Genomic DNA, 27,723 nt, shown 5'->3' with positions numbered 1-27,723 from the left:
CTGCCCCTTGCTGGGAAGGTTTTCTTCCCTCTGCAAGGGAGCTCGTCCAAAGGCGTGTTGCCACAAGGGGTCCCCATAAGGACCAAGAACCGCCGCCCCCCCCCCGCCTCACACACTTCCCACCCTGCTCCCAACTGAGCCACGCCCCTCCCCGCTCCCTCGCCTCGCAGCGCTTTCCCGCCAAGCGCGAACAAAGCGCCCTCCTCCTCCTCTTCCCTCGCCTGCTCCAGGCAAGCCGGGGAGGCGCCGCCGAGTTGCTTGACGCGCGTGGCTGGCATAGCGCTTCACGGGGCGTGTGTGAAAATGCCCTCACTCTCGCCCGCCCCTCCCGCCTCTCCCAGGGAGCCCTCGACGTTCCGCCCTTGATTCCGGCCATTTGCGCGGCTCTTTCCCGCCTCGCCGCCAGCCATGAGCGGCGCCCCCCGCGCGAAAGGGGACCCCAAGCGGCGCCTGCGCGAGTGAGCGCCGGAGGATTTGCCTCGGGGTCTTCGCGGGGCTCCTCTTCTTCTTCTTCTTCTTCTGCTCTGACGGGCGCGCGCCTCTCGGCGAGCGCGTGTATGTCTGTCGCGTGGCAGTTTCTGGAGGCAGAAGAAGACGGCGACGAAGAAGCCGCCGCCGCCGCCGCGCCGTGCTATGTCCCTGGACTCAGTCCTGCCCGCTAAAGTGGAGATGAGCCAGACCCGAGGAACGGAGAGCATCTCTTAAGACTCCCGAGCCAGGATGGCGCACCTGCGGCAGCCCCTGCCTCTCCTGGTGGCGATGCACAGCTTCCTCCCGCTTGTAAGTCTCCCGCTTTGCCGGGGCGCAAACCGAGTGCGCTCTTCGGCTTTGCCTCCCTATTTCTCTGCAAGCTTTAGAAACGCGGGAGAAGTTCGTAACGAACCGGGGTGTTCCTTTTCGGGTTTTCTCCCCTTCTCCATCTCTTCTCCCACCCTTGCTCTCTCTCTTTTTTTTTGGGGGGGGGGAGTGGACCATCCATCTCAGCGATGCCAGGGAATGAATGGGGCGCGCACCTGCCTCTGCAGCCAACATTTCGCGCGGCTCGATGGCGAGATCTCTCACTAGCTAGCCGCGCCTGGTGTGGCTTTGGTTTGCGAAGGAGGAGGGTGAGCGTTTCGATTCGATCGCTTGGGCTCGGATGCTTGGTGGAAACTTTTCCCTTTTCTGAGCAGCCAAAGAAACCTAACGAGCTCTTGGGCGCACCTTGCGTCTCTTCCGACTGCTGTCGTTTCGACGGGGAACACTGTTCGCTTTCGGAGGGGAAAGAATTCGATTGAGTTAGAACAGCCCAGTAAAGCCCAAGGCGGGATTGCTTAACAATATCGTATTGTTTTTTTCAGTTTTCAGCTGGGATTCCCGAAAGGCCTGTGTCCAACATGTTGAATATTGTCGGCTTTGGACTAAGGCTTTCGGATCTTCCATTTATGTGCTCTTAGTGTAACCAAAGTAAGGCTGCAACTCTAAGCACAGCTATGCAGGAGTAGGTGCTCCTGAACTCAGAGGGACTTTCCTCTGAGTAGACATGGCTAGGGCTGCACTGCAATAAGCCCTTTGGAAATCTTGGATAATAAAGAACTGCCTTTTTACAATCATCTCCATATCTGGTGCCTCTAGAGAAAGTTAGTTACATTGTTGCTTGTTACAGTTTTCTAATTTACAAGAAATCATGTGTCTGTTGAGCAGATTTGTTTTTTGGTGGCTCATATATTTGCAGGCTTTGTTTCCTCAATAGTACGAATCTGAAGCAATGTTATTAAACAGGATGTTGTGTGGTGCAACTGTGAAGCAACTTTTTACTCAAAAGTCTTACATACTTATTTAATACATCGATACATCACCATCACCTTGTGTAGCCTTGTGGTATGTTGAAGACTAACAGATGTGTTATGGCACAAGCTTTCATGGACTAGAGTCCGCTTTGGTTGATCCTAAGCAATTTGCAAATAAGTTTATTTTAATTTATTAATATTTTATTTTGTTTTATCTGAGAATATTTACCTGTAAATAAGAATCTTGTAGTGTTGACAGCCACTCAAACAATAAACTACTTATGCAATTATCTGGTCCTCATGCAGCTGGACCCTGTGCATGTTTACTACTCTGGAGCAAATGTTTTCAGTGGTACTTGATTTTCATGTAACTGCATAGGATTGCAGCTTAAATTAAATTTCTTTGCTTTTCGTAGTTTCAAAATTAGTTTTACATCTCCTATAGATGATGTAAAAGTACAGTACTGCTGTCAATTCTCTTGTGGTATCTTGTGGCTTTGGGGTGGACTACAGCTCAGTTGTAAATACCTTTACTGTACTTAACAGTAAACCCTGCAGAATATAATGGGAGTAAACTGAAGATTGCAGTCAGAAGCAAATGGCAAAAGCTGGTTTGCTGAAGTTGTGGAGAACTCCAAGCGAGACACTGTTACTAATCAGAGTGTAGAGAATACAGTTGTAAATAGTTGTAACAAACTTACTTGAATAACTAACTTGGGGCATTAAATATATGGAGTAAGGCAGCAAAAGGAGCTAAATCAAACAAAAACAGCATTGGAATCGTATTTCATCATACTCCATTTCAGGAAGATGTTAATTGTTTGCACACAACAGGATACAAAGTTTTGTTTTTCTCCTCATGGCTGCATTCTGGCTGAAAGTTTATGTGTGTGTGTGACTACAGTCAATAAGGCGATGTGTAATAAACCTTGAAGGGATTAGACAGCCTCCTTAAGAGCTGGATTCTAATATTACAGCATGAGTTGATTGATTAGTTTTTGAGGAAGCTTATGTCAAATTCTAATCCGGTTTTGGATTGTGCTTGTCTTGTAATGTGGGGCTGTTTTCCCTTTTCCTTTTTTTTTTCTGTGGCACTTTATCATAGCAGTGAAGTGCGGAGCTGCAGCTCTGCGATAAGACACTCATATTTGCTTTCACACTGCTTTGCTTTTTTGAACAATAAAAGGCTGTTTATATTCTTAGAGCAGAGTTTCCAGCTAAACAGCACACAGGGGTTAGGGATGTGAATGGAAAGCAGTTAATGGATTACAAAGTTGCTGGTCAGGAAAGAGGTAAATTGAAATACCCCTACCCATTTTTATTTTTGTTATTTTAAATCAACCAGATAATCAAAGGAACCGATTAAAACTTCTGACGGACATTGGTTTTATTCCACATTTTATTGGATGATGTCAACTTTTTTGCTGTGGCTTTACAACAATTGCTTTGTGTTGATTACTTTAAAGGATCAAAAGCTGTTTTCTTGTAAGGGGAGGGAAACACACACAAGGGAGTACCTGCTCGCAGCTGATAGCCTAACAATTCCATGGGGAGTAGCTCATTTTCTGTGCTGTTAGAGAAATCTCCATCAGTGGTGTAATGAAACACTTTTATCACAGAATTCTTAAGAGGGAAGTAGTCCTAAAGTTAAAAAAAAAATCCAAGTTACCCTGCAACCCTATAATTTTATTTATTTAGATTTCTATCATGCTCCCATTTCTCATAGAACCCTTGGGATGGGAGTAAGCCCTATGGGACTCAATAACATATGCTAATTACAAATACAAAGCTGTGCTTAACATTTTGTTGCATATGACACAGTATTACCATGTTGTCTACTATATAGTTGTGCACATGTACTTTTAAATGACCAGTGCCTTCCAGGTGTACAATTTGTAGAGTCAGAGCCAGATGGCATGGACAATATCCATAAACAGTAACAAGCATTTTTTTCCAATGAGAGAAAGAAACATTAAAAAAAACACACCAGAACTTATTTTTTTATGTGGTGAAATTTCCTGTAGAGTACAAAACTTTAAAAACACAAACATTGGGGGCAGTATCTTATGGCAACTATAATGAATTGGCAAGTCTGGCTGCGCAGAGAAATTCAAAAGGCCTATTTAATTTTGCTGTGCCCATTTTGATTCCTTGTATAGATGCTGTTTTAAGTTGAAGTTTTACAAAATCATCCTCTTGTTAATGATTCAATGAGTTTTCCTTCACTACAAATAAATTAGTCTCTCTATTGTTGAAAAACATTTACTGCAACTGATAGGATGTCCTTGGTATACCACCTTGTAGGTTATACCTATTTCCCCGCCCCCAGGCTGCAGACCCCGCAAACACTTACTTAAAAGTAAGTCCCACTGTATTCAACTGGGCTCACTCTCAGGTAAGTGTATATATGACTGCAGCCTTAGTGTAGGCAAAAATTAATAACTAAACGTTTAATTGTAGACATATCTACACAAAGGTAAGCTACACTGTGTTCAATGGGGCTTCCTTCCATTGTTTATTTATTTATTTTGTTTATTTATACACACATTTATAAGACTGTGTTTTTAGTAAATACAGGTTGTGAAGACAGTAAAAAGTGCTGTTGGTGGCAAAAATTTTTTTGCACACCATCCATTTCCCCTGCAAACTAGATAGTAACTAATCAAAGATAATTAAACTCACCATAATTCACCATTCGTTTAACATTATGGTAGTCAATATATGTAAAACAATATTGCTGTTTCCAGTCAATAATAATCTGGGTAGTTATTGGCTAAATAGTAAAAAGAAAAAAAATGCTTTGTCCAGTATGTATTAAGGTCACAGCATACCATTTCTTTAAATCTAATGTTAATGGCCATTCAGCTGTTTTGTTGCTACAAATTATTCAGTGTCATGTTAATAATTAGGTTAGAGGAGCCGTGCGATCTTAGGCACTAGCAGTAGAAAAGTGCCTTGTATAAGAGGATTTTACAGCCCATTCCCTAAGGCACTGATGTTAACATTGAATCAAGCCTATTTAACAGATTCCTGCAAACAAATCTTGGTATATTATTTTTGTGATATCTATTACAATTTTCATTGGTGGTGCTTGCAAATGAAAAATAAAACTAAGCCAAAGATGCCAAATATATATTTCAAAACAGACTTTTAAGAATCAGCTCCCAAATGAACAAAATTTAAGGGTTTTTTAAAAAAACCAACGGAAATTTAAATAAAAATTGCATGGTGTTGCTGTCAAAACCTAGCTGCAGTGCTTTGCTGTTTTATACTCCACATTTTAAATCCATACAATAAATGAATCACAGCGCAGGCTTCTAATAAAAGGGAAGTCCTCAGACTATGAACTGGTTCTGCAAATGGTGCATTAAGCTTTGCATTGCCTATGGATACAGAAAAGGGTTTCAAAAGCACTCGATGTTTATAGCTAACAGAAGTGCTGATGTATCTTTAATGCTTATTTGTAACTTGATCAAATGTGCTGCTATTTTGTTAAAAAGTCTTTTCCATAGTATGAGGGAAGGGTTTTTCCTTAAATTCAAATGGTGAGATAAAACAAAAAACCTCTTGCAATATTGTCTGGCAATAAAGTTTTCTTTTTTAACTTGTTAAGTATTCAGTTTGTTTCCCTCTATTATTTATATTTAATTTGATATCTTTTGCTGAAAACTTATCTGTGCTTTAGCTTTTGGGTGGGCGTGAGTGTGTATTACAGAGTTAGCTGCCTTGATGTTTTCTTTTTAAAAATAGAATTATTTTTCAGTATAGATTAAGAATAAACTTCTTGATGATTGTGAGGTGCTTCTCATACAAGCATGGACTATACAGTAAAACAAGTATTATTATTTTTTTAAAGTAAATTAAGTGTCTTGCATAAAAGAGGTTTTTTTCTATTTCCAACCAAAGTTGTGGGGTTTTTTTAAAGTGTGAGATTCATACTGCTCCCCTCCATCCTGGGATAGCCTACTTTAAATATGTGCAAAATTATGTCACAATGCTAGGCATCTTTGTGATGTACCATTTTTGGTAAAATGTTGAAGGTATGGGATGTGACTGTGTTTAAAGTGAAAATTGACCAGACTTCTACATAAAGCCCAGATTGTGGTTATCTACCTCCAGCTCCTCCCTTCTGAGCCCACGCCCATCTCCCTGTTACCACACACTGCTCCTCTCCACACAATTCACCTTTCAATATCATTCTACCCTGGTCTCCCAGATAACAAGAAGGAAACCAGGAAGGCAGAAGCCATCAGCATTGGACAGCATTGGCTTTTCCCACAGTGCTAGCAAACGTGGTTCTCCATCTTGTATGCAAACACTGAAACATTTAAACAGGCTGCATTCTAGATACTCCACACGGAGCTTTTTTCTGTCATTCTTCCTTCAGGTTCTGGAATCTGAAGGAAGGAAAGAGAATACATTGTTCAAAATACAGTCTCATGTTAAAACAGGGTTGCTTTCTGGAGGCATCACCTAGGGCTGCCTTTGTGTCTTCCCTAAGCAAGGAAGCAGGAGCTCTAGAAAGACAGAGATCCCCCTTTAAAAAAAAAAACAACTAGAGTTGGACATTGGACTAGGCAAGGCTTATCAAATAATGTTCCATTATTTAAAGCATGAATTGATTAGTACCCGAACAAAAAAGAGGGAGATATTACAAAAATAAACGAATGGCAATAAGTGAGGGCAGTGACATTAAATTCAGGTCAGCTGTATTATTTATTACTAATAATGAACTATGTGGAAGGTGGCAATCAAGGAGCCCTTTCTCCCATGGGATATCTCCTCAACACCTTGAGGCAATAAAAAAAAGAGTTAGCTGCATTTTTGCCTTGCCCTTTATGACATGATGTCATTCTTTGTGGAAGTTTGGGCCGTATTTTAGCACAGGCACATAATAGGCAGCCAATTGACCGATGTCACAACCCTGCACAATGGACTGTTTTTATTGCCATTGCCACTTATGAACAAGTGAATCACTGTGAGTCTGGTTTAAAAATGTGGAAGTAGATACAGCAAAAACATTCCTATGATTTCCAAGATGAAGTAGTGAGTTAAAGTGATGCTAGAAGCCTACAGTATGAGGAGAGTCATACACTTTAAATGTATGGTGTGTACATAAGGACATAATAAGAGCCGGCTGAATCAGGCTACTGGCCCATCCAGGCCAACATTCTGTTCTCTCAGTGGCTGACCAGATGCCAGTGAGGAAACTACAAGCAGAATTTGAGCACAAAAGCATTCTCCCCTCCTGTGGTTACAAGCAACCGGTATTCAAGCAACCCTGGGCTGTTTAACATCTACATGAAACCATTCAGTGGGGTTCTCTGGAATTTTGGAGTCCATTGTCAGCAATATGCTGATGGCACACAGCTCTTCTTCTCCTTTACATCTGCAGGTATGGCAGTGGATGTGCTGGGCCATTGTCTTGCCTTGGTAGTGGACTGGATGAGAGCCAACAAACTGAAGCTCAGTCTGGATAAGACTGAAGCATTGTTAGCTCCAAAGACTGAATGGATGGGAGATGGTCTGCTCTTGATGGAAGGAGCAGGTACATAGTTTGGTGATACTGCTGGATCCTGGCTATCGTTTGAGGCTCAGTAGCCTCAGTGGTGCAGAGTGCCCAGCTGCACCCCTATCTGGACAGGGGTAGCCTAACTTCTGTTATTTATTCTCTCGTAACTTCTAGGTTAGATTGCTGCAATGTATGCGGTGTTTTAGGGCACTTGGCAAGCATCGCTGATTCTATAAATAATTTCAGGATTTGGAGAGAGATTAATCCTTTGAATCTTGTGCAATAGTTAGTTGTGAGAAGTACATTTTAGTTCATAAGTGCTTCAGTTATTTATATCAGCCATTGCCTACTCTTTAAAGACTTTAGGCAGTTTGCAATCTGTATATAGTTTATTTAAAGCAGAAGTAGAATTGTTATTGAACATTTTCCTCCTACAGAAGTTATTACTCATTTTATTGGCTTATTTTATTATTGAAAGGAGGAATCTCAGGTTCTATATAAAATGCTTGTTTTAAAACTTTATATTTTCCCTTATGATAAATTTATAGTCAGTTGTACTGATGTACTTTTACTGTAATTTTAGCATAAGACTGGGTTTTTGTTTTTGTTTATAAAATATGTGATTGTATAACAAGAGGAATATGCTAAATTGTATGTGTATCAGGATTGCTATGTTAATTGAGGTGGGATGGATTGAGTTGTCTATAATTCAGCAAAGGGACTTGATTTTTAATTGGAGTTAATAAAGCTGATAAACGCTCATGCAATTTTTAAACATGTAACCAGTGTCCACAAATTTGAATGTAGCTATAGTGTTCAGTTTCTTTGTTGAAGGAGATCATTTGTAATACAGCATAAAACTTAACTAGAATTTTGAGGTGTGATATAAGCTCTCTCTCTGTATATAGACAAAGTATAGTTAATGTGACAGGAAATAATAATACTGGTAAAATAGCTACTGGTGAGGCTCTAGAGGTGACAGGAATTTTTATATCTGGGTATAACAGTGATAAATGTCTAAGCTCGTATCACTGGAAGACAGTCCAGAACACAAACGAGAATTGATATGCAGCATTTATAACTGAATTAACATACAGTGGTACCTCTACTCATGAACTTAATTCATTCCGGAGGTCCATTCTTAACCTGAAACTGTTCTTAACTAGAGGCGTGTTTTGCTAATGGGGCCTTTTGCTGCCACTGCGCCGCCAGCAGACGATTTCTGTTCTCATCCTGGGGCAAAGTTCTCAACTTGAGGTAACTCTTCTAGGTTAGCGGAGTTTGGTACCTGAAGTGTTTGTAACCTGCAGTGTTTGTAACTCAAGGTACCACTGTATATGAATCTCCCCTCACTCTTAAAAGGCTTAGAATTTTACAGGTCCATAGGTGAGTGTAGCTCTAGGGACGCTACACCTAGATGGTGTTCAGACAAAAGCTACCAGAAAGGCTGAAGTGTTGGCTACCCAAGTCCTGTGCCTGGAGAAGATTATAGGGAAGCATGGGAGCTGCTTTCATATACCTGAAAGGCTGTCACAAAGAAGATAGGGTGGACCTGTTCTCTATTGCTTCAGAGGACAAGACTAGAACTGATGTGTAGAGATGGTAAAGAAACTCATTTTAGCTAAACATTAGGAAAAACTTCATAAAGAATCTTCTGGTTCAACAGTTTGCTACCCTGGGACTGTAGAACTAAAGCAAAGCATGTTCTGGCTCCACCCACCAGTCAACAGCTTGAAGCTGTGTGTGCATACATGAACTATTTTGGGTATATGTGTATGTGTTATTATAACCTATTGTGTTGTTTGCCACCTTGAGATTAATTCAGGTAGGGTATAAATCTTTAAAATAAGTAAGTAAATAATATGGCACCACCCACATGCAAAACGTGTCAGCAGGTTTGGGATGACTCCAAGGTTTGCATAAGTATGAAAATTGTTTAGGAGACCCCCCCCCCAAAAAAAAACAACCCCACTCAGTGAGGACTGAGCATGCTCAGTAGGCATGACTGACTGTTGGAGGAGGAGGAAAATAAGGAAGGGGAAGGGGAACAGAGTATCCTGGAAATGGTTATGACTGGCTAGAACCCTGACCAGGAGCACTCCGTACTGCAACATTTTGTTTCAGGTTGCACTTATTTTATAGATGGAGTTACATATGTCATGAGGCAGAGCCTCCAAGTTGCCCCTAAGATTGAGGGGGCCCGGCTTTCATTGTGTGTGAGAGAGACGTGACACATGATGCAACATCGTGTTGTCTGAAGGAGGCCAAGCATTCTGGAGGAGCTGGCCACTGAAGCTGCACCACGCTCAGCTTCCTCAGCCCCCTCAACGTTTAGGGGGGCAAAAATGCCCCAGCTCCCTAGAGTTGGTGTGTCAGAATCTCACTTTTGCCATCAGAACAGGTTTCTTTAAAACCTAGATGTTCACTGTTGTGGCTTATGAGCATTTTAGCATACAAATATATATTTTTTCTTTTCATTTCCTTCATTGCCCCCAGCCAGACAGCAAACCATACTACACACAACATTTGATGAAGGCATGTGAAGAGCAGGTAGGCTCTTCTGCAGTAAGAACCACCTAGATGAATGTAAATATTGTGGAATTATATAAATACTAGCATTATGCAACCTCTAGATCCTTTTAGAGCTGGGATAAGCAATGTGATGCCCTCCACATTGTTGGACTACAATTCCCATCAGCCCAAATCACCATGCCCAATGTTCAGGGATGATGGAGTTGTAGTCGAGAAACTTCTGGAGAGCACTGTGTTGGCCTCCTCTGTTTTGGAGGACTGAAAAGTCCCAAGGCCCAGAAGTGTAAGAGATTCCAATTTATGCTTCTTTGTGGACTTACTGGAAGATCTAACTGCATCTTGCCCAGAGCACACTGCGGAAGCCTCACTACATTTGTGTCCTTTTACTTCTAAAAATAATGTTGCTTGATCCATAAAATTTAACTCTAAAAGAACAGTCCTGTGCTGTCAGTCTTTTGGGTGCAAGAGTTATTTACCATAATACTGAAAGCCCCAGATATATGCACATCTATGTGCTCCAAAACATTCTGTCTGACTTCTGAAATCATCTGAAGTGCTTGTGCATCCCCATTAAATTGGTTACACAACTATCTAGCTTATATTACATTTTCCTACTTACTGTGTGACTTCTTGCTAGTTTTTAAGGACCCATGTTTTGACAGATGGTAGTTCTTCCCCAGTCTTTTCATTCTGGTGCTTATTCAGGCAGAGGAGTCACAGCTGACAGAGAACGTTGCCCTCCCTCTAAACCAAAGTGCAATTACTATTTGTGCTGTGATATTCCAAGCCTAACAACTGCAAGCTCAGAAGTGAACCCTGTTCAGCTTGCAAGACCAACTTCTTCAGAATACTTTTGAATTCTAGTTTTTACTGCTGTGTTTTCTGGAGTGGAATTTATTGTGTCAGGTTTCTCTTAGCGCTCAGGCAGTGTTTGCTATAATAGTTTTATAGCATAAGAAGTCTTTAGGATGCAATCATGTGCATACGTTCCTGGGAGTAAGTTCCACTGAGCTAAATGGGCCTGACTTCTGATGAGACATTTACAGGACTGAGTTGTTAACATTGTGTGTGCATAATTATATATATAGTGATAATAAATCGGCAGGGAACTGAGCTAGAGCAGGATATAGCTACTTTATTTTCTCTACTTTTATGCATCTGAGTTACATTACATTGAAATAAGAATTAACTTATTTGGTTTTATTAAAAAAACTATCACACATCAATGGGTTGTTTCTTTGAATTTTTTTTAGATGAAATAAATTAAAGCTTTTGCTTTAGAGCATCTGGCGGCCTTAGAACCTAGTACATGTAATTACTACTGTTTATTAGGGAAAAAATTATGTAACTGTATGGTTGATTTACTCTGATGTGACTGGCTTAGCAACTTAATTGGACAACAAACCAGAGCAAACTAGAAAAAAATTAATTAGCAGATTCATTTGAGGATGACTACAAGCCCTCTGTGTTATGCTTCACTTCACTGAAGGTGTACAATTGCAGGGTTCTGCTATGCGAATTCACACTGAAATCACCAGATTTGGGGAACTGCCAACACCAGATGAAATGGAAACCTAGGAATAAACAGCTAAGGTTGCAATCCTATACATACTTACTTCAGACTTAATGGAACTCATTTCTGACTATATTTGTATAGCACTACAGGCGTACATTGGATCTAAAACGCCTTGGCTCCCGAACGATCAAAACCCAGAAGTGGGTGTTCTGGTTTTAGAATGATTTTCAGAAGCCAAACATCCGGCATGACTTCTGTGGCTTCTGATTGGCTGCAGGACGCTTCTGCAGCCAATCAGAAGCCACACCTTGGTTTTTGACCGGTTCTGGGAGTCAAACAGACTCCCGGAACGCATTCTGTTCACGAACCAATGTACGACTGCACACTGTAAACCATGTTAGAGTTAAATGGAGAAAAATATATTTATCAGTGGAATTAGTAAGTGGATCAAATAGGGTTAACAGTACCTTTACTTCCATAGAAGAAAGAAGCTATCTTTAAAAGAGGGCACTCATATCTCAGTTGTTGTTCCATTAATGGCTTGTTCATCACATTGTTTCAAACTCTGCTGCAAAGTCTCCACACCTTGAATTGAGGAATAGAGGGAGACATGGCTTCCCAGGTGAGGTAGAGCTGCTATTCTAGGTTCCTGGAAGGGAGAGTGGTGTGGTGCTTCAAATACACAAGCAGGAGTGTTGGATTGGCTCCACTGGTATGTTTGCACACACCCCTGATCTCACCTCTCCCTGCTATTAAGCAACAGTGACCTACCTGCTGGAAAGCTAGCATAGCAGCTCCACCCCACTTAGTGACCTATTTCAAATCCACCTATTTAAGTGAATCAACCTCATTCACACTTCCTGCATTCATAAACAGATCAGGATTTTTTTTGCACTTCTCTGAATGTTATGAAATAGGTCTCAGCTCAAAACACACACACATCAAAACACATTGTAACATGTGGGCAAAAGACATATTTTTAAAACAAACATTTTGCACTAAAATATGTATTTAAGTAAATATTTAATATTTGATTCCCATACATTTTCTGGTGAGGGTAGAGAATTGCAGATTAATGCAGAAATAAAATGGAGTGTACTTTTGGTTATGGAGGAACACATGGATGGGAAATATCCTGATCCATCTATTTGTAAACATCCCAGAGTGCATCGGGATGAAGAACTTTGTAAAGCAATGTTGAATCTTGATCTTTCTGTAGCTGGAACATTGCGAATATTATAATATTGGAGCTTTGACAAGCATTGCTGACTTGCTGATCCAATCTACAGAGAAGCCAGGTCATGGTGACATGACTAGGTGTCATGTCATTCCCGAAATTCACAATTTTAATCAAATAGCATGCATGGAGTGTAGGTTATCTGGATTGGGACTGTGGCCTTAAAGGGGCTTTAATCCTTTGCTGTCACTGCAGCTTTGATCTGAATTGAGTATCTGTTTGTATAACAGCTTTCTAAAAAAATAAATAAATCTCAGTTGTATTTCTGTCAAGTTAACAGTGTTATCATCTTCACTTCCAAACTCTTTTCAAAATAAAAAAAATCCTTCCAGTAGCACCTTAAAGACCAACTAAGTTAGTTCTTGGTATGAGCTTTCGTGTGCATGCACACTTCTTCAGATACACTGAAACAGAAGTTGCCAGATCCTTCTATATAGTGATTGGCAGATAGCTGAGATGAGCCTGTTGACGACTCTTAACGACTGCAATAGGTCTTATAGAGAGCTGAAGGACACTGTTGGCATTTGTCTCTATATTGGACAAACAGGCCAAACCTTACGCCAAAGAATAAATGGACATAAATCTGACATCAAGAATCACAAAACAGAGAAACCAGTAGGAGAACACTTCAATCTCCCAGGACATTCTATACAAGATCTCAAAGTAGCTGTTTTACTACAAAGGAATTTCAGAAATAGACTGGAAAGAGAAGCTGCTGAATTGCAACTCATTACCAAACTTAAAACCATGGAGAGACCTGGTCTGAACAAAGACATTGGATTCTTATCTCATTATACATGACTAAGCCATTTTTCACCTTCTCACCCCTTGCCTTTTCCTGTAAGACCTATTGCAGTCGTTAAGAGTCGTCAACAGGCTCATCTCAGCTATCTGCCAATCTCCCATTCCCACCACCCTTCTGAGTAATACCCCTCCCCACCTTATCACTATATAGAAGGATCTGGCAACTTCTTTTTCAGTGTATCTGAAGAAGTGTGCATGCACACGAAAGCTCATACCAAGAACTAACTTAGTTGGTCTTTAAGGTGCTACTGGAAGGAATTTTTTTATTTTGACTATGGCAGACCAACACGGCTACCTATCTGTAACTGAAACTCTTTTCAGTTTTGTCAAATTGTTTCTTATTCGGTATATGTTTATTTTGTGTTTTCTGTGGTTCTACTCATAGGACTCCAGTATTGCAAGCGTTTACCTTCTATATCATGTCCAGGGCAACAACTGCTTCCATCAAACAGGTTTTTCTTCTCTATAACCTCTATTGGTTATCCTCCATAGATCGTGGGCCCTTGAGTTTGTATTTCTGAACAAAAGTTCAGAAGGACTAAACTGGACATGAGGGGCGGAATTCAGCTTGGTGCCATTATAGTCGTTCTGTCAATGCAAGAGTTTTTGCTTTTCAGATAGAAGGATCTCCTATTGTGCTTCCCCTGTATGCTGTTCTGGGGGTTCTCCTGACCCTCTGGAGTGGATTTGGGGGAAGCACAGAGTCCTGCTTGACCACCAGATTAGCTGAATCCAGCCCTTAATATGCATGGTTTGAGGTTTTTAAAATAATGAACAGCAGGTAGAAAGGGAAATTAACTCTTTCCTTCCTTGCTGCAGTCCTGGGGAAAATCCATTGTCTCATACAGCATTTGCATTGGGAGGAAATTCCCCACTAGAACCAGAGTATCTTTGGGCAGAATCATATTCTAAGAATACTTTCCAGTTCATCAAAAGTTAGTGAAGGAGTGTCTCCACCCCCATCGTTCAGCCCGGACACTGAGGTCCAGCGCCGAGGGCCTTCTGGTGGTTCCCTCACTGCGAGCAGCAAAGTTACAGGGAACCAGGCAGAGGGCCTTCTCAGTAGTGGCACCTGCCCTGTGGAACACCCTCCCATCAGATGTCAAGGAAATAAACAACTATCGCACTTTTGAAGACATCTGAAGGCAGCCCTGTTTGGGGAAGTTTTTAATGACGGATGTTTTAATGTATTTTTAATATTTTATTTGAGGCCGCCCATAGATGCATATAAACACACTAGATCATACATCTACATAAAAAGCTGACAAGAAACATGGCAGCAGAGACAACATTAAGTCTCTATTTCAGTATTAATGTCACTTCTAGTTGACCCTGAGTGATGTCAATTTCTGAGAAGTGGAGATTACAGCATATTGTTTTACTGCATATTATATTGTGCCCCACCTCAGTATTTTATTTGAAGTGGCAAGTATACAAATACTTTTATAAATAAAAAATAAAAGAAATGTTGGAAAGTTTGAAGGGGAGAGATATCTTAACTAATTTACATGAGGCCAAAGTTCTGTGGTTGGAGCTTACAACATAATTTTGCTTTTTAAAGAAATTTATTGCTAAAAGAAATACATTGGAAAATATAAATACAGAAGCAAAAAGTGCAACAGCTAAAGCAAGCCCAAGTTGCACCCAGTCAGGATAGTATTTCAGTATCCACTGGGATGTCATGGACACAGTGCTCTGCATGGTGTCAGCATTGTCAGCCCGCCTGTCGTATCTGACATTGTCATTGACATGCCTGACCGAAAGGTTCCCTAGGTGCCACTTCTGCTACTTTTTGACTCTCTCGCCCATCTCACTTGGCACATAGAGCACTGGAGTGAATGGGTTCTCAGCACATCAGTCATTTTTAGCAATGTATTATGAGATTGCCCCCCCACCCGTTATTGTTTTTTTTTTTTTTACAAAGAAAATGAAATAACATATACCCTGTTTCAGTAATGATATTCATTGCATTTTAAAACAACTGCCCAACTTAAAACAGGCTTAATTAAAATGTGTATGGGAAATGAAGTGCACTTACTTCATGTATCCATAGCACTAGAAATGAAATTCAGTCTCTGTTTCGTGTGTGTGTGTGTGTGTGTGTGTGTGTGTGTGTGTGATAGTTTTACTGGGTTTTGTTTGGTTTTTTTGAACTGCCAAGTTTGATGCAAGTGCACTGATTGCTGGATTTCTTTCCCACTACCGTTTGTGCTTTGCAAACCAATTTGATCTGCATTCTAACAGAATCCAGGGAACCTAGAAGTAGACTGGTACAACACCTTTGTCTTTTAGAGGTCTTCTGGGGCTTGTTATTTTAATCCTAGTGTAGACTGATTTATCACTTCAAGCATCTGTCAGCTGTGCTTTGTCTAGAAATTGATAGTGATAGTGTTGCTGATTTTTCAGGAGCAGCTGTTAGAGGTTCATTAGTTACACTCTCAAAGGGTGCAGATAACTGTAATATTTTCCTTTGTTAATTATCTCTTATGTGTTACAATAATAGAGGTTCTGGAATTCACTCAGCTTCCTGCCTACCAGAGGTATAAGGTATACCTTTAGCTTTAATTAAATAGTTCTAAACTCTTATTCCCTAGTTTAAAAGATGAGAGGCAGACAAAAAAAGTAGGAAACAAAAGAGAACATTTGCTGTAAGAACTTTGTGCCCGCTATGGAAAGTAGTTTGTGACAAATTTGTGGTAGCAAGATCATGTCTTAGCCAGGACATTAATTATTATACTGGAAGTATTCAGTGAAGAAGGAGCAGAGCAGATATCGGACAACCCCATTTATTTATTTATTCATTCACACATTTGTTCTGTACACATATAAAGCAAAGACTGAAATTATTATTATTTTACATGAGATGGAATGCACAGGAGAGGGGAGATGTAAATCTCCAGTGCAGAAGTGGTCTCAAACTAGAGTCACTGATATTTTAAATGCCTATTCCAGCAGTACTCTGGCAAACCCTGTAGGCTCTATGGGTAAAGGGCTCCCTCTGGACTTCAGTACTATACTGTCAGCTGTCTCCCACAGGCCAATCAGGTCTCCCTAGGTCCTATAATACCTGAGCCTCCTTTGGCTAGGCAACAACTTAAGGTTCACTGACTCCTCTGGCCATGCCACACTTTGACCCTCATTGTGTGCTTGCCCTGGAACCACCAGCCCATCTTAGACGGTGCCATCTACCTCTCTCCCTTTGGACCCAACTGGCCCTAGCCTTGTATCTCGTGCCTCACATGAGTGAAAGCTTCTCTGCCTTTGCTCTATAGCTCCAACCAATTTCCTCCAAGCCTGGAACCAAGCCAGACAGGGAATGCTTTTTAAACAAACAAACAAACACTGACACACAGCAAGGCAAAGAATTTGACTTCCCTTGTACATGCAAAAATATATATATATAAAAAATGGGACTGTCACATATTGTTTGGATCCAAGAAAAAATGTACTCTGTTACTGTCTTTAGAGGTTGGAGTTTATTCTGGACCTTACCTTAAAAACACAAGAACAGACCCCTGCTGGATCAGGTCAGGACAAGGGCCCATCTGATCCTGTGCTCTGTTCTCGCAGTTGCTAACCAGATTCCCATGAAAAGCCTGCAAAGCAGAACCTGAGCACAATAGCATACTTCCTGTTTGCGATTCCCAGCAACTGCCTTCAGTGGTGGAGGTGAATCAGGAGGACCCTTGTCCTCCATGATTTTGTATAGCTATCTTTTATAGCCACCCAAACTGGTCGCCCCTTGCTGCCTTTTGTGGAAGTGAATTCTTTAATTTAGTTATGCACTGAGTGAAGAAGTTTTGGGATTTTAAAAAAAATCTGTCCTAAACTTAGACATACAAATGCAAAACACCCATCCCAGTATTTTGAACAGGTGAGTTATTACCTTTTTCTGCAAAGGAACATGTCTCCCAAATGAAGTATATCTGCAGAACTTTGTAGACAGCCAAGAGGAGAAGCTGCATACTACAATTAGCACCACACAGCCTTATATAAATATATATGTAATATATATCAAAATAGTATTAAAATGACTTATCCAAAACGAACAGCAACAATAATCAATCTTAAATACATTCCCACCACCCTTCTGAGTAATACCCCTCCCCACCTTCTCTCTATATAGAAGGATCTGGCAACTTCTGTTTCAGTGTATCTGAAGAAGTGTGCATGCACACGAAAGCTCATACCAAGAACTAACTTAGTTGGTCTTTAAGGTGCTACTGGAAGGAATTTTTTTATTTCAATCTTAAATACTTATTACAGGCTTGTAGGTTTACCAAAACAATACATTGCCTTGCTTAAATCAAGTGTTTGTTTGTAAATATATATTGTGTCACTACAAGTGTGCTCTTCCCTATTGACTTGCTGTGGGTCAGTTTGGTTTGCAAGCTTCGGAGAAAGCAGAGAGGAAGAAAATCACAGCCAGCTGTGCTGTGCTTCCAGATGTGAATACTGGAAGGAAATGGACCATGAAACCTGTTTTGCTCATAGCAGAGTCAAATCCAACTAACTCTAAATAACATCTCCTTGACTCTGTTAGTACTATTGCAAACTTCAGATTTTGGGGTTGGAGTATCTTGCCTGGCTCTCCCTCCCTTTCCCCATTTCGTTTAATGCCCAACTTGAAGAAGCCTTCTGGAAAACTAAAATCCTGCTCACCAATTAGTAATATTCTATCCTAATAAAATATATACCCTATTGTAACCTTTGGATTGTTTCTAAGGAGCCAACAACACCAACTGTAATGTCTTAGGTTTGAGTTTCTTTAAGCAGATGGAACTGGTGGGAGCTAGTAGGATAGAGGGGTGCTGATACCTTATTTGAAACTCATAAATGTTCTATTTTAACTCTCTGTAGCAACACATTGACCAAAGTGTTTAAGTTATCAACAGGGTCCTTTTTGATCAGTAGTGTTACCTGTTGTTTAGCCAGATGGTCAGGATTTATGAACCTCTCAAAGTCTTGAAGGAGATAGTTGCAAGGACAGTTTGTTCAGACTTTCTGCTTTTTTTAAAAAATGTAAAGGGTTTGTTGTGCATAAAGGAGAACCAGGTGATATTTTCATAAGAGGTCAGTTTATTAAGATCGCACTGACTTCTGTTACTGTGTCTCTCCCACTGCCTACCCCCCTGACTCTTCCTGATATATTCACTTGGGGTGCAAATGCTTGACTCTTAAAAGCACATTTCCTAAATCTCTTTCAAGACTGTCTCTGAGCACAGTGGAGCCTCCTGGGGACTGGAACATCTGTGAACTTTTCTGCAGTTGGGAGTATATCAGCACTATAGCTTGTTCAACCAGCAGAGCTAACCAACAGATAATTACAGTTTGAAATTAGTATTTTAATGAACTGATTTTAGCAAAGGTAAAATGAAATCTCCCAGGCATTAAAAAAAAGTAGGCAGGAGGGGAGAATCATTAAACTCTAAAGTTCAGCAGATGGGTGGTCAGCAGGTGCTTGTTGAAAATGTGTGCTAACTGTGCTTGTTTCAATCAGCAACCCACAAAAAACTAATTTGGGTGCTGTCCAGAGAGGTGTTGGAGCATCTGCATGTGCATTGTAATTTCTTGGGGAAATGGAAATCATTTATACTTCTTGGGGAGCAAGTATTTAAATGGTAAATTGAAAATGTCCTCTAACATGCAGTTAACTAAGGGTTGATGCACATCAAAAATGATGTTCCCATTTTGGGTGAACACAAGTATAATCATCCTCAGTCACCATTTTTACCTATAGAGTAGAGCTGAGGAACCTCTGGCCCTCCAGATATTGCAGAACTACAATTCCCATAATCCCTGACAATTGGCTGTGTTGATTAGGGCTGATGGAAGCTGTAACAGCTGGAGGGCACAGGTTCTCCAACTCTGCTGTAGAAGAATGAAGGAGATGCCCCAGTAATGTAAAAATAGGGAGCAGCAGTTGGGGAGACCCTTTCCTGAACTACATTGCATTTTTATCGCAACTGTCATCCTACGAGTTCAGGGCAACATATAAGAGCATGGGTAGGCAAATTAAGGCCCGGGGGCCAGAGCCAGCCCAATTGCCTTCTCAGTCCAGCCCGTGGACAGTCCGGGAATCAGCGTGTTTTTACATGAGTAGAATGCGTGCTTTTATTTAAAATGCATCTCTGGGTTATTTGTGGGGCCTGCCTAGTGTTTTTACATGAGTAGAATGTGTGCTTTTATTTAAAATACATCTATGGGTTATTTGTTGGGCATAGGAATTCATTCATATCCCCCCCCTCCGAATATAGTCTGGCCCCCCACAATGTCTGAGAGACAGTGGACCAGTCCCCTGCTGAAAAGGTTTGCTGACCACTGTATAAGAGCAAGCTCTCCCCTAGTTTCCATACACATGACTCTACTATGTATTAGTATATTTGCCTGTATTTAGCTTAAAAGTGACTAATCTTTGGCCATTGCTGGACTATTTATTTATTTCATAAAATTTATATACCCCTCGATTGCAAACAAAGCTCAAAGTGGTTCCACAGCATACATTATCACTAATCATTTGTCATGCTGGCTAGGGCTGATGGGAGTTCACACCATAAGTTAGCTACCCCTTGATTTAAGTTTTTTTAAAAAAACAAAAACAAAACTGAAAATAGATTCCCAAACTAAAACCTTCAATTGTGCTTTTGCTGGTCATTCATACACAGCTAGCCTTATGACACTATTTAGCCAGGTGGCTGCAGTATTAAGTAGCAGAATCTAGAATGTGGAGACAGCAAGCTGGTGGATGATTGCTGCTGGGAAGACATGTAAAGCAACTAATCAGAGGTCCAGCATCCCTTCAGGAGCCTAGACAGTTTCAGACTACTGTACTGTACTTGAATTTCCCTCCTAAGTAAGGCTCTTTGTGCCTCACATTTAGTTGATTCCATGCAGTGGCATTGTGCCTCCAGCTCATGATAAACACACACACACAGCTTTATTGTGGTCCATAAACCCAAAATACACAGTACAGCAATAGTGTATATCAACAGTTGTTAAGATCAGCCTTGCTAGCCAACAGAGGAGCTTTAACCTGTACATACTGATTTCTGATAATGATAAACTGTCTGTTCCAAAAGCAAGATGGCAGCAGTTGCTGCTGCTTTCTTACCCAACATATTACTCTAGCATGAGTTGCTAGTTCATCACTAACTATTTAGAATGTGGAGGTGTGAACTTAATATTTTTCCTATGTTTTCAGCTTTTACCATTTTATCTGTTAGCCACCTTGAGTCTCAGTCTGGGGAGTAGGTGGGATATAAATGAATAAATATAATAACAACAACAAAATAAGATTATTCAAGCAGTGCTAGATAACAGGGACAAAACTACAACTGAGTTAAAATGGATGCAGTTGAATGTAAACCATGCTCAGGCAAGACCAATTAGTTTCAAAGGTTCTGCTCTCAAGTATGATTTAGTTGGATATCGCTCTTTGCAAGGCAATGCTGAATGTGGCAAGTTTTCCCCCTCTTGTCAATTGAACAAGTTTTTGGTGGTATTTTCTAAAAAGTTTTTAAAAAGAAAAAAGGTAAAGCTTTGGGCAAGCCAAGAAAAGTTTGTAATTATCTCCCTTCTTCCTTTGTTGAGTTTTGTTCCAGGCTTCTATTAGTATTTATCAGCACTAGCAGCTTTTCAGAAAATGATATATTACACGGGAAAATATTAATATCTTCAATTAGTATTCTGATATATAGTTCACTTCTGTCATTCCTCATCTACTTTCTGTCATTTTCCTATTATGCTTCTCTGACAATTCCCTAAAGATTCAGAAGAGATATGGCTGTGGGGGAAGTTGCACCACTAATCATGGATAGCCATGTTTTGTGCAGCTTGATCTGCTTTCCAGTTTTGTCAGCAGAGACGTTGGTGTGCTTGTACCTCTACAGGGAGGATAGTTCTTTATAAGATTCATTTACAAGCAGAAAATTTAATGGGCTGCAAGATTTGATCATGAGAGGGGTTTAAAAAAAAAATCATTATTTCCTGTTGAAGCAGCTTGTCATTTTAGTTAACTACAGGAGACAGGACAGAATTGTTAAAGCAATCCAATTATATATGTTATTGAACAAGGGAATTCTGGCCACTTTTCATTAACATAGTAAAACTGTAATAACAAAAGGTGCTTTACCAGTTGTTTGGGTGGGAAACAGAATTTGTACATTCCTAATGTGATAGCGACTCGACCTGATCTCCAGTCCCACCCCAGAACTGTTTGTGAAAGCCTGTTTTCCACTTAACCCTATGATATACTACTGGGGATTGGGACGGAGAGGGGATCAGACATTGTTCGGCCTTCAATTGCTTTCTTTGAAAGCTGCGTCTTTGCTGTTCTGACTCAATGGATGGCTACGCAAATGATATTTTAAAACTGCAAACACTGAAATTCACTCTTCAATTATTACTTCTATGATGGGGCGGGGGGTGGGATAGGTACAGTCACATATTGTGTGATGGCTATTTAAAAAAGATCCAAGTGTAAAGATGAAATCCACAATTAACATTGGACTACAATGTGGATACTTAAAAACCCCCAAACAAGTCTCCAAATACAGTGTGGGAGGAACCATTCTGCAGTGGAAGATGGCGATGGGGGGGGGATTTGTTTTAGTTTGCATTTAATGGCAAACCTATCTCATTCACCCATTCACCCCTTCTGAAACAATATGCAAACCAAGGGCAGGATCCAGCTAATGAGTCCTACTAGCAGAAGCCTCAGGGCATAGTTTCACCAGGACTTAACTCTGTTCCTATTCTGTAAAACATATGAACTGTTCTGCTGCATAAGATTGAATACAGTGGTAGCTCGGTTTAAGAACAGTCCGATTTAAGAACGATTCGGTTTACAAACTCCTCAAAACTCAAAATAGTGTCCCGGTTTGAGAACTTTACCTCGGTCTAAGAACGGAATCCGAATGGTGGAATGGCACTGGCTCGGGAGGCCTCATTAGTGAAAGCACGCCTCGGTTTAAGAACGGTTTTGGTTTAAGAATGGGACTTCTGGAACGGATGAAGTTCGTAAACGGAGGTACCACTGTACTGCAGTTTCAAGACCGGGATAAGGGATTAGCATCACAAGAGTTCCACATGAAGGGCAGTTTTGGAGCCACCACTCACAGCTCCTTGTGCCCATTTCCTCCTTCCTCATAGCATCAATGCAAATATAACAGGAGCAAAATGCTTCAGCAACAGGGGGTGGGGGAATTAGGGGGGTATTAGAACTGTGGGATAGTACCACAAGCATAGGGACAAAATACATTCCAGAAAATGAATATGGTATGGATTTTCAGTATAGTGTAGCTAATAAGTACATGCTACTTAAATCCTTAATGCCTTACAGCAATCACATATGCTGCTACAAAACCTATCACAGCCTTTGCCTTTAGGAAAAGCACATTTAATTATCAGTAAGGTCCAGGCTCTGCTTATTATGTTGAATTATTAGTGTCTGTTATAATTTTCTTACAATAGGAGAATTGTAATGGAATATAATGTGATCAGTTTAGGATTGCATTTTTTTTAGTGTAATTGACGACTGTTGGAGACTTCATTATTCTTGCCTGGCTTGAGTGTAAGATGCTGAAAACTTGTATGATATTGCATGAATCCAATGTGCACGCACTTGCAGAATTGGTAAGCTTTGTCAAGTCATGAATTATGTAAACGTTTACTTTGTTCTAGCATTCAAGTTAATTTGTATTGTTAAAGCAATATATGAGCAAAAAGAAAAGGAAAAGGAAAGAAGTCTAGACCATGGAGGAGTTAACCAATTTGAGGCTGCATAAGAGATTTCCCTTTTGTTGTGATTTAAATGGTTTCTTTACAGCTCTTTCTTAACATTAATGCCTGAGATCCTATTTAAACCATTACCTGGGCCCTTCTGCATGTGAAGGCATGTGCCCTGCCACTAAGCAATAGCCATTTCCAGGGAATACATTGTTACTCACCACCACCACCATCTCCATGAGCGGTGCGAGATTCCAGGGGTGCACCAGGGTCTGTGGAGACGATTAGCCAGAGCTCAAGGTGGGGGCATGTTCAAGCCCTGGGTTCTTCATGTAGGATTGGGGAAAACCTGTGTCAGAAACCCTGGAGAGCCGCTGCCTTTCATTGTAGACAATACCAAGCTAGATGAACAGGTGATTGCCTTAGTATAAGGCAGATGAAAACCTTGAACTAGGATATAACCCCAACCCCTATATCCACATGACAGAGAAAGCAACAAATGTTCTGTGAAAGCTTCTGCCCCATATCTTAGATAACATTAGGGTTAATCTCTCCCTGGACCAATAATTTAGTATTAAGAAAATGCAATATTTGTTGTTGTTACTCATGATTGTTGCACTGTTGTATTTGTGCAACTGTTATAATTATGTTTTATGTATGTTGCTGAACATTTTAAATGCTTTTTGTAAAGGCTTAGATTTCACACACCATTTGAGAAGCTGTTTGTACTTTACATTGTGGGATTTTGTTGACCCCAGTAACTTACGGACAACTATTTTGTTTTACTGGAAAGGAGGAGATCTAAGTAAAGACATGTTTTGTTTTACATGCAAATGGTGTCATGCTTACTAACTTCTACCAGGTATTTTATTTGGATTGCTTTGTTGGGGTACGTTTGCTGGTGGGGGGTTAAGTAGAAGCCTATAGACTTCATATGTCACATTTGATTTGTATAAAAAGTAGATTTTCTAAAATACAGAAATAAATATCTTATAACACTAAACCATTATCACAGAATGAGTTTTCTGCCCAAGGTCCAGTATGTATCAGTTTCTATTTTAAGCAAATACAATCTTCTTTTAAAAAAGAGAAATAATTAAAGATGATTTTCAAAGTGATTTATATTAAGAGGAAGATTAGCAAAGAACTGCAATGCGCTTTCCGCATAAAACTGGTATTTAAGAATAAGATTTTAATCTTTTTATATTCATGTGTGAATAATTCAAAAAGGTTATTGCTCATTAAGTACTTGCAACCTAGTTATTAACTAATTTTATTTTGCCATTCTTTTAAGCACTTAGAATGTAGTGTGTTTTTGTTGTTGTTTTAAAAATACACATTTCTCTGTGGCTCCTTACAGATAAAAAGGGAGGGGAATGACCAAAAGACTCCATTGCCCTACTGAAACCATTTCTGTGAGAGTAAAGGATGGGACCTGCTGGTAGTAATTAATTTGAGGATCAGAGAGATGGGCAGAAGCATCTAGGAAGCCCCTCATTAACTGAGGATGGCAGGAGAAAGATGGCAGGGCTATGGCATTGGAGATTTTAGGAGATTCAGAATCTTGCCCTACAGAGGAGTCTCCACTCTCTCTTCAGATGCAGTCAGGTGTGATCGCCACTCATGCAGGCAGATCTAAAAGGGCAGAGCATGCATCTAGAACCTAGCAGAACTGAGCCCAGTTACCAAAAGAGTCACTCAGTATTACAATACAGATATAAACTGTCTTGAGTGTTTTCACAGTAAAGTCAGGGCAAGAATCTTTTAACTTAATTTAATACCACATGTTAGTTTTTAATATTTATTGTCTTCTTTTTCTCTCTCTTTTGAAACAGATCTTTTGTGATGCTAAGCAGATCATCCATGCCACAGACTTACTAAACTGGGAAGACAAAGATCCTGCAGACACACTAGTTGATAATGTAGTCAATTCGAGGATCATCAACCCTTTACGCCTCTTTGTTAAGCCATCCCCAGCACTGAAACATGGACAGATGTCATATTCAGACAGCATAGACAACTTTTGGGATTGGTTATCCAACATCACTGAGGTTCAGGAATCTCTTGCACGAACTAAACGCAGACCAATTGTAAAAACTGGGAAATTCAAGAAAATGTTTGGGTGGGGTGACTTCCATTCTAACATCAAAACTGTGAAGCTGAATCTTCTCATAACAGGGAAAATTGTTGACCATGGCAATGGAACCTTCAGCGTTTATTTCCGGCACAATTCCACAGGCCTTGGAAATGTTTCTGTGAGCTTGGTGCCACCCTCCAAGGTGGTGGAGTTTGAATCCTCACCACAGTCAACGCTAGAGACCAAGGAGTCCAAGTCTTTCAACTGTCGAATTGAATACGAGAAAACAGATAGGGCTAAGAAAACTGCATTGTGTAATTTTGACCCTTCGAAGATCTGCTACCAAGAGCAGACACAAAGCCATGTGTCCTGGCTGTGTTCTAAACCATTTAAAGTCATCTGTATTTACATTGCTTTTTACAGTGTTGATTACAAACTGGTGCAAAAAGTCTGTCCTGATTACAACTACCACAGTGAAACACCATATTTGTCATCTGGATGATATAATCCATTCTCTCCCACCCCCCCAATGACTGATAAATCAGTGTATTGATAAGATGTCTAAAATTCCACTTTAAGCTTCTTTTGGACAGGGATTCCTAATCAGGTTATAGCAACAAAAATCTCTCTCCCAAGAGAAAATAATCCTCTCTCGATGGGCTGGTTCACCTGTGCATGTTCTTCACTTGATGGCTACAACATCAAGTGGCAATTTGCATGTGTCAGTGAACACCCTCAAAGATCAAACACCATCAATGGCACTTTCATAGCACTTGGAAGTCTTTCAGTGAAATCAATTCAACATTTCTGCTGCAAGTTCAACATAATGTCTAAGCAAGTGATGTTCATGAGTATGTGAACTGGCCCTAAGTTTAAGCTGTTGCCATACATATTTAGGCATTCAGATACCAAAATGTCATTTCAAAAAATGAATAATCATTTGTTATTGTGTCTGTCCCCATCAGTTGTAGAGGAAACACCAGACACTGCCACTATATGGACAAACAGAAACAACAGACCCCATGCAAGCAATGTACACATTATCTGTCTTCTCTAGGAGTTGCTGCAATAGCAGATTAATATTTAGAATGGGGGGAGCATACTTCATTGGTGTTAGAGGAAAGTCATAACACGACTGCCAATAAACACGTCAGGGTAAATATTTAGGTTCAAGTAGAGATGCCATTAAGATGAGCATCTATAGAAATTTTGAGGGAAGTCAGACATTTCCAAAAGATTTGGATGTGAGAACTATTATAGGGAGGGGCTTGCCCAACACTAGAGTTCCTATGAATTTTGCCTAAAGCTTTGGCAAATGTTCTGTAGGAATTGAATATTTAAAAGAATTTCTATGAGATTTATATAAACTGTCTTCATGAATGAATCATTCACAAGAGCTGTCACTGACTTGCCATTGAGCTTGAATACAGGAGAACTGAGCCCAGTTAATGCAAGTGAGGGTGGGTCAGCTGCTCACCTCTGAAGCCATGCTTAAAAGCCATGTTTTAGAATGACACCTTCAATTTTCATAGTTGTTAGTGACTGAGACCCACTAAAGAGCAAAAAAAAGGTGTGTGTTTTGGGTTTACTGCCCAACTCTAGGCTGTGTCCTCCCTCTTCAGATGTGTGGCTAGTATCTTTTAGGTGCCAGATTAAATTTATCTTTTAGCCCATACATTTTAAGGGTGTAGTGAGTTCATTGGTTTTAGTTCAGTCTGCCCTTGCTTTATCTGCTCCTGTTACCTGTTGATGTATTTTATGGGTTTATTTCTTTGTACTGTACTGCTTGTTTCATTTTTGCTCATTCTAAATGTGAGACCCTCCCCCCCCACTCCAACATCTGTATAGACGAAGCTGTTTAAAAGTGCTTTTGACAAATGAATAAAATCAGCCAAGTACAGGAAACGGAGGGAGCTTGCCTCCCATATCAGTGGTCAGAACATACAGAGGTATATCGATAGAGCCACATAATACAAAAAATATTTAAAATACGGTTGCTGTGCTTAAGCAGGCGAATCCATACAGTCTGTCATTAGCACAATGCAATCACACTCCTTCTAGGGCAGGGGTGGGGGACTTCAGGGCAGGGCAAATATGGCCCCTTCGGCCACTCTATCTGACCCTCAGGACTCTTCAGAGGCCACACCCCCTCCCCAGGCCACACTCCTCATTCACTGTTCTGCCCTATTGGAATGTATCCCTGAGCTCAGATAATGCTTCCTGCTTACCTGGGTGAAGGATAAAAAGGTGTGTGTAGAAAGTAGCCTACTGTACAAAGGTCTAACGTACATTTGTGGCTCCACCAACTTTTCCTATGGCCTCACCCAAAAATGGCATGAAACCCTCAGTATCAGACTACCTTCTGACCAGAATATGATCTGGGGGCTGTTAGCAGAGATGAGCGCTGCTGGTGTATTGCCCAATTTTCATGAATTTGGGAGACAGCAATACATTCTTACTTCTTGTCTGGAAAGCAGGCAGGAGGGGATAAGCAGAGAGATGGAATGAGCAGGAGGGGCTGTCTCTGCTTTGTAAGAGAGAGTTACAGGA

The 27,723-nt window shown here is 40.5% G+C and overlaps 1 protein-coding gene across 1 annotated transcript; it reads left to right on the top strand.

The window, feature by feature from the left end:
- Positions 1 to 288: 288 nt before the first annotated feature.
- Positions 289 to 26,846, top strand: NXPH2 (neurexophilin 2). Its single transcript, XM_082199511.1, has 2 exons — positions 289 to 780; positions 24,932 to 26,846. Exons 1-2 carry the CDS (start codon positions 721 to 723, stop codon positions 25,673 to 25,675), a joined length of 804 nt encoding a protein of 267 aa, XP_082055637.1. The 5' UTR covers positions 289 to 720; the 3' UTR covers positions 25,676 to 26,846.
- The last annotated feature ends 877 nt before the right edge of the window (positions 26,847 to 27,723 follow it).

The sequence above is a fragment of the Podarcis vaucheri genome (assembly GCF_965113315.1).
Source record: "Podarcis vaucheri genome assembly, chromosome: 1".
Taxonomy (NCBI): domain Eukaryota; kingdom Metazoa; phylum Chordata; class Lepidosauria; order Squamata; family Lacertidae; genus Podarcis; species Podarcis vaucheri.
The sequence above is the reverse complement of the archived record's forward strand: the minus strand, read 5'-3'. Positions and strand labels throughout refer to the sequence as shown.